At 46.5% G+C, this 15,154-nt stretch overlaps 1 protein-coding gene across 1 annotated transcript in view; it reads left to right on the top strand.

Moving 5' to 3' along the window:
* Nucleotides 1–7,746, top strand: part of LOC309547929 (nectin-1-like) — a gene marked incomplete at its 3' end in the record, with an annotated part of 155,393 nt that extends 147,647 nt beyond the window's left edge. Inside the window, exons 4-5 of the mRNA XM_082247927.1 lie at nucleotides 1,896–2,004; nucleotides 7,584–7,746. Coding sequence (XP_082104053.1) covers nucleotides 1,896–2,004; nucleotides 7,584–7,746 — 272 coding nt within the window. The remainder of the gene's footprint in view (nucleotides 1–1,895; nucleotides 2,005–7,583) is intronic.
* Nucleotides 7,747–15,154: the final 7,408 nt, after the last annotated feature.

The following is a 15,154-nucleotide window of genomic DNA, read 5'->3' as shown; positions in this document are numbered from 1 at the left end:
CAAGAAAGAAGACCTGTCATGCTTTTTTCTATTACAAGGGATGTTTACCTTTCTTGTAATAGGAATAAAAGTGATAAAAAAATAAATAAAATAAATAATAAGAAAAAATAATTTAAAGCACCCCCATCTCTCTGAGCTTGCGCGCAGAAGCAAACTCATACGTAGGTCGTGCCCGCATATATGTGTGGTGTTCAAACCACACATGTGAGGTATCACCGCAATCGTTAGCATGAGAGCAATAATACTAGCCCTATCTCCTCTGTAACTCTAAACCGGTAACTTGTAAAAAAATTTTAAATCGTAACCTATGGAGATTTTTAAGTAACATAGTTTGTCGCCATTCCACGAGTGTGCACAATTTTAAAGCGTGACATGTTAGGTATCTAATTACTCGACATAACATTATCCTTCACAATATAGAAAAAAATTGGGCTCCCTTTACTGTTTAGTTTCTTTTACATTCAGTAAAGTTTTTTTTTTTTTTTTTCCCCAAAGAAATTGGTTTGAAAGACCGCTGCGCAAATACCGTGTGACATAAAATTTGGCAACGACCGCCATTTTATTCTGCTTAAAAAATATATGTTGCACCCTACAGGTAGGTGCTAGGTAAAAGTATAGTGGGCCTTGGCTGCCTAACAGCAGGGCCATGATTTCAGCTGGCTGTCATGTCTCCCAGGTGTGTCTGCTGAGAGGGGAGTCTCCCCACTGGCTCCATGAGAGGGTTCTCATTGGGCAGTGGAGGAAACCCAATCAGAGACACACTCAGGACTGTATCTACCCCAGAAGGCAGATTCTGCCACAGAGGATCCTGGGAGTGGGTATAAGTTTTGAGGGAATGCATGACACAGTGTCTTTGGCGGGAAGCAGAGTCCCAGGAGGGAGAGTACGGCTGTCTCTCCTCCTGTCAGAAGGATCGAGTTTTCCGGGTGGCTGCTTGGGAGTCCAGAGAGTGCTGAGTTGAGCTGCAGAGGGGATCCGGTGTGCCGAGGACCAGTGGAGGAAGAGGAGTCCCGTTTCAGGAAAGCCTGCCAAGGTTGTGAGTACTGTGAACTGCCCCTAGGGGTCTGCCAAGTGTAGAGGGGACCACTCCAGAGAAGGTTCCAGGGATCCAAGAGTCAGCTAGCTGTAAAGGGGGTGCCTAGTCAGAGGACCCTGAAGTGTTAGAGGGGGTACCTAGTCAGAGGACAAGGGGCCACCCGTGGTTGGGCCCTAAAGAGTCAGTGTGCAGTGTACAGAGTTAAGAGTTGCTGCAGCACAAGCAGTGACAAGGATCTACCTCAGTCAGTGAAGGGCTGGAGGGAGCTATTCAGTGACTTTTGAGCTAAATCGAGTGTCAGGAGTCAAGAGTTCTACAGTCCTGGATCTTCTGAGTTCACAAACAAGTTAAAGTCGAGGTTCCAGCACTAATTCAGTCAAGTGGTATTTGCAGTCGTCAGGAAGCGCTGGTCAGCATTCAGCTGGCATCAAGACAACGCTAGCGGCCTTTTTTTTGTACAAAGTCCCAGTTAAGCCTAGAAGAGCCAGAGGAGTATCCCACTGATTCCCTTCTCCCATCCCCAATATACAATAAACAAAACAAACCAAAGATGCCGGAATGGTCATTGTCTCAGTTCTCACACCTGGGTTCACAACTTAAATATGTTGAGAGTGTTACCGGTGCTAATGGCAGACCCACCTCAGGCCCAAGGCCTGGAAACATTGCTACATATATATAATATTTGGGGGTTCTAAGTAATTTTCTAGAAAAAAAATACTGATTTTAACTTGTAAACAAAACGTTTTAGAAATAGGCCTGGTCCTTAAGTGGTTAAAGTCATAATAGGTGACAATAGAATGTGTTGTATTTATCAGCCTCTATATGACATCCTTAAGAACCCCTCGTCTTTATTTTTTAGATCCGCCTGACTCCGTACGAGTGGAGGTGAGGACATTACACAATGGGGCTCTTCAGTTTATCTGTGTAGAAGACTCCAATCCACCAGCCACCAACTTCATATGGAAAAGGTGGGAAACCTACTATTAACATAATATTTTTGTATCCAAAAATGCATATATTATTAATATGATACAGGATTTGTATAGCGCCAGCAGTTTGCGCAGCACTTTACAATAAAAAGGGAGACAGCTTGAAAGCAGGAGATCTTTGTAGGAATAAAGGGGAAGGTTTGGTATTTTGAGACTAAATTGGTAATTTTGTTTGGGGCAGAGTTGTGAATGGCTTTGTAAATTGTTGTTAGTATTCTGAATTGAATTTGCTGGGTAATGGGAAGTCAATGTAGGGATTGACAGAGAGAGGTGGCAGACGCTAAGCTGTCAGTATATGAGTCTGGCAGCAGCATTCATGATAGACTGAAGTGGGAAAGATTGTGTAGAGGTCGGCCAGCATTAAGGGAGTGGTAATAGTCAAGGCGAGAGACAACAAGGAAGTGAATAGTAGCTTGGTGGTTTAATTGGTTAAAAAGGGACACATTTTAAAGACGTTAGAGGTGAAGTCTACAGGTTTTAGACAGTGACTTTTTTGCTTTTAGGGGGTATTATGCTCAAACAGGGTAAATAATTTTTTTTTTTTTTTTTAAATCAAAAAAAAATCTTTTTTTTTTTTTTTTTATAATTTTATTTTTTATTTAAATCTGATTTTTTTTATTTTTAATCAAAATTTTTTTATTAAAATGCTTTTGGGGTAAAAATCTAAAGATAGTTTTCTATTTAAGATACATTAATGGTTTAGTTTATTCACTATGCAATGAAGCTTAGTTGTGTAGCCTGAGGCCTTATATTCTGCAATATTTACATTTTTGGTAAACTCAACTGAGATAACATGCGTTGCATTGATGCATTCACACAATTTCACCGTAACCATGAGATAAAACAAAGTTCTGGAATATTCCTTTATCCCATTGTTCTATGTTCACTACAAACTGTATGATTGAATCAGTTCTGATATTGCTGTTTTACTAATCTGACAGCTTATTTTTCTAAATAGGAAACCTTCATTTTGTGTCCAAATATCAAAGATGCTGATGTAGCACCCTACTAGGTAGGTGCTAGGTAAAGTATAGTGGGCTTTGTCTGCTTATCAGCAGGGCCATGATTTTCAGCTGAGCTGTCATGTCTCCCAGGTGTGGCTGTTAAGATTGGGGAGTCTCCCCACTGTGCTCCATGAGAGGGTTCTCATTGGGCAGTGGAGCAAACCCAGCCAATGGCACACTCAGGCCTGTATCTACCCCAGAAAGGCAGATTCTGCCGCACAGCATTCTGGGAGTGGGTATAAGTTTGAGGGGAGCACATGATGCAGTGTCTTTGGCGGGAAGCAGAGTCCCAGGAGGGAGAGTACGGCTGTCTCTCCTCCTGTCAGAGGAATCGAGTGTTCCAGATGGCTTGCCTGAGGTGACAGAGGGCTGAGCTGAGCTGCAGAGAGGATCCGATGTGCCGAGGACCAGCGGAGCTGAGAGGGGTCAAGTTTCAGGAAAGAATTCCCAGTTCGTGAGTACTGCAAACTGCCCCTGGGGATCTGCCTAGAGAGAGTGGACCACTCCGGTGAAGGTCAGAGGGATCCAGGAGCTAGCTAGCCGGTGCAGGAGCAAGTGTAAAGGGGGTGCCAGTGTTGACCCTGAAGAGCAAAGGGGGTGCCAGTGTGTGGACCCTGAAGTGCAGAGGGGGTGCCTAGTGAAAGGACCCTGAAGTGTAGAGGGGGTGCCTAGTGAGAGGACCCTGAAGTGTAGAGGGGGTGCCTAGTGAGAGGACCCAGAAGTACAGAGGGGGCGCCAGCGGTTGGGCCCTGAAGTGTTAAACGTGTACAGCATGCAGTGTGCAGTGTTGAGAGTTGCAGAAGCAGTATACAGAGGCTACCTCAGTTAGCAAGGACTGGAGGGAGCAGTGTTCGGGACTTTTGAGCTAACCAGAGCGTCAGGAGTCAGTTCTCAGTACAGTCCGAGACTTTTGAGCTAACCAGAGTGTCAGAAGTCAAGTTCAAGTACAGTACAGCAAGTCAGTGTTTTTCAAGCGCCAGCAAGTGCTGGTTGGCATCCAGCCCGCGTCAAGACAGCGCTGAAAGGCATTTTTTTTTTTCGTTATTTTTACTCGGTGATCCTGCCATTAAGTCTGTTAATTTTTCAAATTCCTTTAACAGACTCTGTCCAGACAAAGTAGCAGGTAGGGGGTTGGGGCAAACCATTTACCACTAGCAGGGTTTAATAATTTATGTAATACCTTTATCCCAAAAGTAAAAAAAAAAAAAAAGCTGTAACTGCTTAAAAAGTGTTAGCTAAAGTTCAGCTATAATGTGTTGGTCAAGGCTATCTAAATCTGCTAGTGTATCTAACACTAACCCCCCCCCCCTCCCCAAGGCCATCTAAATCTGGACAATGTTGCTGTCCAAAGGTGTCTCCATGTTCATCCATCCAGAGTGGACACACTCTAAAATGTAGTATTGCAGGCAGGATTGATTACCTGGTAAAAATAAAGGAAAAAAAAAATGCTAAAGAAGAACATTTGGGTTTAAAGTGGAGTTCCACCCTGGGAATACTTTTTTTAATAAAAATACCCCCGGGACAGTCAGGGCTAGTACATTCCACAATGGCTAGCCTCTGATCTGTCCCGGGTCGCACTTACCTTTTAGGAGAAATACTTACCTTGAAAATGTTTTGTCCAGCGCTGCCATCTCAGGTTTGAGCAGCTTGAAGCCAGCGCGATCCTCTTCTGCGTCCTCTTCCTTCTTCTTCGGTCTCACGATGCACTGCACCGGCCCCGCCGTCACTTCCGTTGCGCGCGCGTCATCCCTCCACAGCTTCTGGGCATGCCCAGAAGCTGTTTAGAAGGGAATGACGCGCGCGCACCGGAACTGACGTCGGGGCCAGTGCAGGCGCATTGATTCCTGGGAGCTATGACATTCAGCTCCCAGGAATCATTGCAAAAGCCAGGAAGTGACGAATCACCGTGGCCGCCGAGGGGAGGAAGAAGGAAGTAAGGCAAGTATATTTTCTCTACAAGGTAAGTAAAAAAAAAAAATTGCGATTATCCATTTGTTTTTCAGGTGACCCGGAGCGAGAAGATGGAGGTAAGTATAAATTTAGGGTGGAGCTCCACTTTAATACTGCTTTAAATTATTTGTATTATCAAATAACATCTAAAACTCTGCTCGTTTTATTATACCACAGTGGCACCAGGTCAGTTAGTGCAGCTCTTTGTAAGTATAATACCACTCAATAGCCCATAAAATATATTCTGTAAGTAAAATCACTGATCTAAAAATCCTAAATTAATGTGCAATACTTCACAATATAGGTGAATTCAAATGTAAACAGCTTGGACCATTATAACTATGCAAAGGTGCATCTCATAAAATTATAATATCATTAAAAAATGTATTTCAGTAATTCAATTCAAAAAGTGAAACTCATATATTTTATACAGATGCGTTACACATAGAGTGATATTTCTTTCTTTAAATTTTAATGATTATGGCTTACAGCTAGTAAAAACTCAAAATCCTGAATCTCTGAAAATCAAAATATTACATAAGACCAAAAAAAAGAGATTTTTAATACAGAAATGTTGGCTTATTGAAAAGTATGTCCATGTACTGTATAGTATGCACTAAATTCTTGGTCGCGGCTCCTTTTGCATTAACTACTGCATCAATGTGGCGTGGCATGGAGATGATCAGCCTGTGGCACTGCTGAAGGGTTGTGGAAGCCCAGGTTGCTTTGATAGCGGCCTTCAGCTCATCTGCATTGTTGGGTCTGGTGTCTCTCATCTTCCTCTTGACAATACCCCACAGATTCTCTATGGGGTTCAGGTCAGGCGAGTTTGCTGGTCAATTAAGCACAGTGATACCATGGTCATGTGACCAGGTATTGGTACTTTTGGCAGTGTGAGCAAAATCCCTTTTAGTTTGAGATGAAAGCCGACCATACGTGGATCAAAATCCAGCTGGTTCAGCAGAGACTGGCCGAGATTCAATCCATCTATGGGCAGGCTGATTGTACCCAAGTCGATCCATCAATCGACTTGGGTACAACTAGCCTGTTGGAATCTTTACATACCATTACTGTAGGTGGCTATAACCACTGGCAGTAATCCATTATATTCTGGCAGCTGGGAAGGCTCCCCGTGCCCCTCCCCCTTCCCCCGATTATTCCCCAATAGTGCTGCGGGAGGCGATCCCAATCAACACAGTCAGGCAATTTTCTGTCCTATCCGTGGAAACTAATCTAATCATCTATGGGCTGCTTAACTCTGGCTCAGGAGTCCACAATCCCCAGGAGTCGGTGTGGCTACAAGGGAGCAGATAGAGGTACATGTGTGCACAATAGAATTTAGGTACTGCCTAGGGGGAACAGACAAGGACTTATTACGAGGTCTTTGCTTTTTATAAAATATATAATATTGTGGGAGTTTTAGGTTATTGTATAACTAAAAATGCAGATTTTAACATGTGTGCATGAAATGAACAAAATGCTATAGAGGGGAACTGGTTAAATAATAACTTATGAGTGGCTTAGTCTTTAAAAGGTCTATAGCTGAAGCTAATTCTTGCAATAACAGGAGAAAAAAAAGGGGTCACTGCTGTCTGGCAGGGGTGTTTGGGCCAGAAGTCTGGCTGAACTGAATTACAATGCTGGGTAATTGTCTATGTCAATGGGCTTTGATGGGCAAATGCAACATGCTTCTTAGAACATTAAGGCCCCTTTCACACTTGTACGGCTGACTTTGGAGTGCAGCTTTGGTGCAACTTTGATGCAAGTTTAATGCTACTTAGGATGGGAGCAACTTGGATACGGCTTTGGCTTTGACCAGTTTTAATGGACAACTGTTGCACACAAGTTGCATTGTATAATTCACGTTTGATTTTAATGCAACTTCTGAGGGTTAACATTGAAGTCTATGGCCCTCAAGTTGCATGAAAGTTGGACCAGAGTAGTGCATGAACTACTTTGAAGTTGTGCATATATGAATGGGTATCATTGGAAAACATGGGGAACGACATGTCATGAAACTTTGGACATCAGAGTTGCACGACAAGTTGTACAAGTGTGAAGGGGGCCTTGGGGCCCTTTCACACGGACTGTCCGATCAGGTCTGCCTGCCAGGTTTTTCAGGTGGATCTGATTGGATGCTCCAGTGCTCCTCTATGGAGTTGTGAATGTCAGCAGACACTCACTGCCATCCAATCCGATCCTGTCCACAAAAAAACAGACTCGATGATGGTCCTATTTTCCATCCGTCCTGCGGATCGATATTTTTCATCAGTCCCCATAGAGGAAGACAGGACTGTGTCTGCGCCCATTCTGCACAGCGGAGCGGACATGGACCTGTCATCCGCCTGCTCAGTGGGGATCAACGGAGTGATCCTCTGCTGAGCAAGCGTGGAGGGACCCGTGTGAAAGGGGGCTAATTCTAGAATTAATTGTAGGTGGAGTTGACCTGCTTCAGCATTCCTATAGACTTGTATGGGTAGAGAATGTTCTGAAGTGGACAAAAGCCCATTGGCACAGTTTCTTAAAGGGGTAGGTATATCCCCAAAGTGGATGAACAGAATTTGGTATTTTGATGAGTACGGTTTGTTTGGTTTCTGTCTGCAGGAAGGATACATATGACTCCGATGCAGCAGAGGAGCTGGGAAATGGAAAAACTTTGTCTGGTGAAAACTTTGACAGTGGAGTTTACATCTGTGAGGTCACTAACCCAATTGGAAAATCATCAGGATCTCTTAATTTCTACAAAGCCCTGAAAGAAGAATTTTAGCAAGAGTTCTTCTTTATTAGTTTGTCTGAGCAATAGTTCAACCATTTTGATTCTCTAGCCGACATTTTATGAGCATTGAAATAATAAGTGTATTATTCATGTATTTTGCTGAGAACAAAATCTAGTTAGGTCTGTGTTCTTTTATCTCCCTTATCTTGTTCTTCCCAAGCAATAGCTGTAGTGTTCCCAGACACAGCTGTTTTTTTTCTCTCTACATAAAGTCATAATGAGACAATGTATTTTTGTGGGAACATTTCAGATGACCAAGGGGAGGCGTAACTGTGTTCCCATTGTTCTCCTGTTGGGGATATTTTATCATATAAACTGTATGGGATGAATAAAGCGTCAGATGACTTTGAGCAATTATACGCTTGGGATGTCTCTTTGTTCAGAGTAATCTCCGGGCCCGCTGAGACTTGTGGTGCACCCGAGGCAGTCTATCGATTCTATACTTCACTGGGAGTGATCTAATGCCAACAGTTTTGGAGGTCCCACCGAGATGGTCAACAACGCCCATGTGTAACAGATCTTTGTACCCCAGCTGGGCACATCCTCCGGACCTCTGTCTCCTGTCTTCCAAACGCACCCACAGCCTGCGGAGAAGCCATATCCAGCCCGTAACCCCTCAATCACGAGACAATCCACACAGGTGTTGAGGGTTAACCATGCAGAGCTTAAACTGTTTATTACATTCCAAGACAACAGTTTTACACACAGTTAGGGAAACTCCCTTTAGCCTTGCCACAGCGGGGGAAGGTAACGGGGACCAACCAATGAGAACTGAACATTTGTACATTTGAAACCATTGTCTGTGTCAGGATTCCACACAATTAGACACAGAAACAGGAGGGAGGGGATGGGCTGTAACATTACATTCCAAACTCTTGGTTCTCAAACGTATACACATGTAATAAACGTAATGCATACATGAAGGACAATATACAGTGGCTGTGTTTGCCACAATTCTTCCCCAGGACCAAGCCGGCATACACAGTCTGATCCTAACTGATCGGCTTGGGGATGTCCGGAGAGTACTCACGGATAGGGTTGAGCGGACACCTAGATGTCCGTGTTCGACGGGTTCGGCCGAACTTTAAAAAAAAGTCCGGGTCCGTGTCCCGGACTTTTACCGAACTTTTCCCGGACCCCGAACCCCATTGAAGTCAATGGGGACCCGAACTTTCAGGCACTAAAATGGCTGTAAAACACCAAAGGAAAGGACTAGAGTGCTGCAAATGGCAGCAAAACGTAATTAAGAGCATGGCAAGTGCTCTGCAAACAAATGTGGATAGGGAAATAACTTAAAACAACAAAAAAAAAAAAACAGAAAAATAAAACAATGTTCTTCATCTCTGAAGGACGAGGCCCATATGGAGTAGGAGGGAGGTTGAGGTGGTGGTGGATGTGGCGGTGTCATAGGCGTGCGCACAGGGTGTGTCGGGTGTGCCTGGGCACATCCTAATCACCTAGGGCACATAGCATTATCACTCTGTTTGCCAGTGAGGAGATGGGAAAGATCTCCCTCGGACCTGCTCTGCTCTATTTCTATTTGCCAGCAGGGAGAGTAATGTATCGGGGCCATGTACATGTAGGCAAACACATGCATGTGTATTTAAACTTTGGGGTGCACACCCTAATGCAATAGGCTGCGCACACCTATGGGCGGTGTAGGTGGAAGCGGCGGTGGAGGAGGACCAGGGCCGGATTAAGAGCATCATGGGCTTGGTGCTGAGGATTTTGAAGGGCCTTAAGGGCCATGCCTTGGCATGCACCCAGAGGAGGAAGGGTGCAGCCATGCATGCCTAATTCAACATGGGATGCTGTCTCTGAAGCCCATAAACACATCCATGCATCGGCAACTGTCCCTCCTTGTCCGGCCTTCGCGCTGTGTGGGGAGGTTCTGAGGGTGCTGCCTGGGGAAGCGAGCATAGAAGCCAGACTTCTGTGTTTACAAGTGACAGAAGATCGGTAACAGTGAATATGGCCAACCCGGGGCCTATATAAAAAGGTAGGGGCCTGGAGCTGCAGCTCCAATAGCCCCTACATTAATCTGGCCCTGAGGAGGACGAGGTAGCCAACACTGCTTCTTTTCACAAATTTTAAATGAGGGTACACCCCAAAAGAGTGAGAAAGAGCAAAAATGGAACAATGGGTGGGTAAGGTCGGTATCCATTGCTATTCTGCACAAGGTACGGAAAAGTCCCGTGGGATCCATGCCTGGTTCATTTTAATGAACGTGAGCTTGTCCACATTGTCTCTGGACAGGCGGCTGCGCTTGTCTGTTATAACGCCCCCAGCCGTGCTAAAAACCCGTTCAGATAATACACTGGCTGCCAGCACCTCCAAGGCGTAAAGGGCAAGCTCAGGCCATGTGCCCAATTTGGAGACCCAGAAGTTGAAGGGGGCAGACCCCTCATTCACTACATGTAGGCATGTGCACACATACTGCTCCACCATGTTGGTAAAATGCTGCCTCCTGCTAAGACGTTCCATCTGAGCTGCTGGTGCTGCTGTTTGTTGTGGCGTGCTGACAAAGCTTTTACACATTTCATGCTAACCCTGCCTTCTGAGGTGCTGGCGGTGCCCTGGTTGCGTTGGCGACCTCCTCCTCCTCCTCTGCCTTGTGCTTCCACTGTGGCCCCGCTGTCAGATGGGAATGCCAGCAGCATCGCGTCTACCAGCGTGCGCTTGTACTCGCGCATCTTGCGATCGCGCTCCAGTGAGTGAATTAAGGACGGTACGTTGTCCTTGTAACGGGGATCCAGCAGCGTGGCCACCCAGTAATCAGCACAAGTTAGAATGTGGGCAACTCGGCGGTCGTTGTGGAGACACTGCAGCATGTAATCGCTCATGTGTGCCAGGATGCCCAGAGGCAACGAAAGGCTGTCCTCTGTGGGAGGTGTATCGTCCGTGTCCTCTGTATCCCCCCAGCCACGCACCAGTGATGGCCATGAGCTGGCCTGGGTGCCACCCTGCTGTGAACATGGTTCCATCTCCTCCTCCAGCTCCTCCTCCTTCTCATCCTCCAGAACTGTGCCCCTGCTGGACAATTGTGTCCCTGGCATTTGTGTGTGCAGGAACCCACCCTCGGAGCCCCTTGCGAATGACTGCCCTGAAAGCCTTGGAAATGTTACCTCTTCATCCTCCTCCTCCTCCTCCTCATCCTGTGCCACATCCTCTTCCATCATCGCCCGAATTGTTTTTTCAAGGAGGCATAGAAGTGGGATAGTTAAGCTGAGAACGGCATCATCGGCACTGGCCATGTTGGTGGAGTACTCAAAACAGCGCAACAAGGCACACAGGTCTCGCATGGAGGCCCAGTTATTGGTGGTGAAGTGGTGCTGTTCCGCAGAGCGACTCACGCGTGCGTGCTGCAGCTGAAACTCCACTATGGCCTGCTGCTGCTCGCACAGTCTTTGCAGCATGTGCAAGGTGGAGTTCCACCTTGTGGGCACGTCACATATGAGGCAGTGAGCGGGAAGGCCGAAGTTACGCTGCAGCGCTGCCAGGCGAGCAGCAGCAGGGTGAGAATGCCGAAAGTGCGCACAGACGGCCGGCACTTTCTGCAGCAGCTCTGACATATCGGGGTAGTTTTTAAGGAACCTCTGCACCACCAAATTCAGCACATGCGCCAAGCAAGGGATGTGCGTCAAACCGGCTAGGCCCAGAGCTGCTATGAGATTTTGCCCGTTATCGCACACCACCAGGCCGGGCTTGAGGCTCGCTGGCAGCAACCACTCATTTGTCTGCTGTTCCATGCTCCTCCACAACTCCTGCGCGGTGTGTGGTTTGTCCCCCAAACAGGCAAGTTGTAAAACTACCTGCTGTCATTTACCCCTGGCCGTGCTGAAGTTGGTGGTGAAGGTGTTACGCTGTCCGGATGAGGAGGCGGTAGAGGATGAGGAAGCGGAGTAGGATGAGTTAGGAACAGGAGGCAAACTGAATCACCCTGCAATCCTCGGTGGTGGAAGGACGTGCGCCAAATTGCTATCCGCCTCAGGCCCATCCGCCACTGCATTTACCCAGTGTGCCGTTAGGGAGATATAACGCCCCTGACCGTGCTTACTGGTCCACGTATCGGTAGTTAGGTGGACCTTGGCACAGATGGCGTTGCGCAGTGCACACCTGATTTTTTCCCCCACTTGGTTGTGCAGGGAAGGGATGGCTTGCCTGGAAAAGTAGTGGCGGCTGGGCACGACGTACTGTAGGACAGCCACCGACATAAGGTTTTTAAAACTGTGCGTCTCCACCAGACGGAATGACAGCATTTCAAAGGCCAATAATTGTGAAATGCTGGCATTCAGGGCCAGGGATCGCCGGTGGGTAGGGGGGTACTTCCTCTTCCTCTCAAGTGTTTGGGAGATGGAAAGCTGAACACTTCCACGGGACATTGTGGAGATGGTTGTTGGTGACCCAGGTAGTGGTGTTGCTGACAGATCGTCTGTTTGCGGGGTGGCAGGTGCCAGTATCACTACAGATGTGGCTGGAGCGGCCGAGACTGCAGCAGAAGAGGAAGCAGGATGAGCCAGAGACGTTTCTTGGTTTTGAAGGTGTGTACTCCACTGCAGCTCGTGCTTTGCACTTAGATGCCTGATCATGCAGGTTGTGCTCAGGTTGAGAAGGTTTATGCCTCGCTTCAGGCTCTGATTGCACAGGGTGCAAGCCACTCGTGTCCTGTCATCAGCACATTTTCTAAAGAACTTCCACGCTAGAGAACTCCTTTGAGCTGACTTTGGTGCGCTCGTTCCCTTGCTGCGTTGGGCAGTAGCAGGCGTAGTGTCTAGGGCACGGCCCCTCCGCTTCTGCACCCTGCTCCCTCTTCTGCTGTGCTGGTGGCTCTGTGCGACCACCGCCTCTTCCTCCAAACTACTCAGGTCACCTGCATGACGTTCATTCCATGTGGGGTCGAGGACCTCATCGTCCTCCACATCATCTTCCACCCAGTCTTCACCCCTGCCCTCCTTGTCGGTCTCCACAATGCTGAACGCCGCAGCAGTTGGCACCTGCGTTTCGTCATCATCGGAGACGTGCTGCGATGGTCCTTGCATGTACTCATCTTGAGAAATAAGTGGTTGGGCATCGCTGCACTCAATCTCTTCCACTTCTGGGGCAGGGCTAGGTGGATGGCCCTGGGAAACCCTGCTGACAGAGTCCTCAAAAAGAATAAGAGACTGCTGTAGGGCTTGGGGCTCAGACTGCTTGCCTGATTTGCAAGGGGGTGAGGTGAAAGACGGTTGGACATTGGCTGCAGGTGCCAACTCTGACCTTTCTGCAGTAGACTGGGTGGGAGACAATGTGAAGGAACTGGAGGCACTGTCAGCAGCAAACCAATCTACTATCGCCTCTCTGTGTTCTGGCCTCATCACTTCTAGAGGCGTATGATGCCCTACCAAATACTGATGCAGGTTCTGTCGCCTACTCACACTTGAGGAAGGTGTTTCACTTGTGCGTGTAGCTGGCACAGATCGACCACATCCTCTCCTTGCAACAGGAGCTCTACCAGCAGCACCACGACCCAGGCCACGGCCCTTATTTGACGGTCTCCTCATATTTCTGTAATTTAAGATCTTGCCCTAGAAAGGTGTTTATTGAATAGCGGAACAAAACAACAACAGTATCGCACGTGTGTATCTCACAGTCAAATATGCAAACTATGCCGCAATTTAATGTTTTTTACACCAAAAGGGTGTCTATTGAATAGCGGAATAGGAAAAATTTTACAATAGGGTGTATCTCACACGTACAAACACAGACTAGGCCCCGCCGATTACAATTTTTTGTACCCTAAAGGCAGGATGAGGAAGAGGAGTAGGAGGAGCAGGCAGGAGGCAGACTGAAGCACCCTCAAAACCTCGGCAGTATGAGATGCGCCCCAAAAATTGGAAAGGTGTATCTCACACGTACCGACACAGACTATCACGCAATTTAATTGTTTATACCCAAAGGTTTTAATTAAATAGCGGAATAGAAAATATGATCAAAAAAAAAAAGTGTATGTATCTCACACGTACACCACCACACTAGGCCCCAATTACTATTGTTTGTACCCCTAAAAGGATGTATGAGGAGTAGGAGGAGTATGGAACAGGCAGCACCCTCAAGTCTTCAGAAGTATGAGATGAACCCCAAAAACTTGGAAAGGTGGATCTCACACTTCCCGACACAGACTATCCCGCAATTTAATTGATCCCCAAAGGTTTTTATTGAATAGCGGAATAGGAAATATGATCAAAAAAAGTGTATGTATCTCACACGTACACCACCACACTAGGCCCCAATTACTATTGTTTGTACCCCTAAAAGGATGTATGAGGAGTAGGAGGAGTATGGAACAGGCAGCACCCTCAAATCTTCAGAAGTATGAGATGAACCCCAAAAACTTGGAAAGGTGGATCTCACACTTCCCGACACAGACTATCCCGCAATTTAATTGTTCCCCAAAGGTTTTTATTGAATTCCGGAATAGGAAATATGATCAAAAAAAGTGTATGTATCTCACACGTACACCACCACACTAGGCCCCAATTACTATTGTTTGTACCCCTAAAAGGATGTATGAGGAGTAGGAGGAGTATGGAACAGGCAGCACCCTCAAATCTTCAGAAGTATGAGATGAACCCCAAAAACTTGGAAAGGTGGATCTCACACTTCCCGACACAGACTATCCCACAATTTAATTGATCCCCAAACGTTTTTATTGAATAGCGGAATAGGAAATATGATCAAAAAAAGTGTATGTATCTCACACGTACACCACCACACTAGGCCCCAATTACTATTGTTTGTACCCCTAAAAGGATGGATGAGGAGTAGGAGGAGTATGGAACAGGCAGCACCCTCAAATCTTCAGAAGTATGAGATGAACCCCAAAAACTTGGAAAGGTGGATCTCACATGTACCGACACAGACTATCCCGCAATTTAATTGTTCCCCAAAGGTTTTTATTGAATAGCGGAATAGGAAATATGATCAAAAAAAGTGTATGTATCTCACACGTACACCACCACACTAGGCCCCAATTACTATTGTTTGTACCCCTAAAAGGATGGATGAGGAGTAGGAGGAGTATGGAACAGGCAGCACCCTCAAATCTTCAGAAGTATGAGATGAACCTCAAAAACTTGGAAAGGTGGATCTCACACGTACCGACACAGACTATCCCGCAATTTAATTGTTCCCCAAAGGTTTTTATTGAATAGCGGAATAGGAAATATGATCAAAAAAAGTGTATGTATCTCACACGTACACCACCACACTAGGCCCCAATTACTATTGTTTGTACCCCTAAAAGGATGGATGAGGAGTAGGAGGAGTATGGAACAGGCAGCACCCTCAAATCTTCAGAAGTATGAGATGAACCTCAAAAACTTGGAAAGGTGTATCTCACACGTACCGACACAGACTATCC

Source organism: Pelophylax lessonae (genome assembly GCF_965119305.1).
Source record: "Pelophylax lessonae genome assembly, chromosome: 2".
NCBI classification, from domain to species: Eukaryota; Metazoa; Chordata; class Amphibia; order Anura; family Ranidae; genus Pelophylax; species Pelophylax lessonae.
This window is presented reverse-complemented; position numbering and strand designations above follow the sequence as displayed.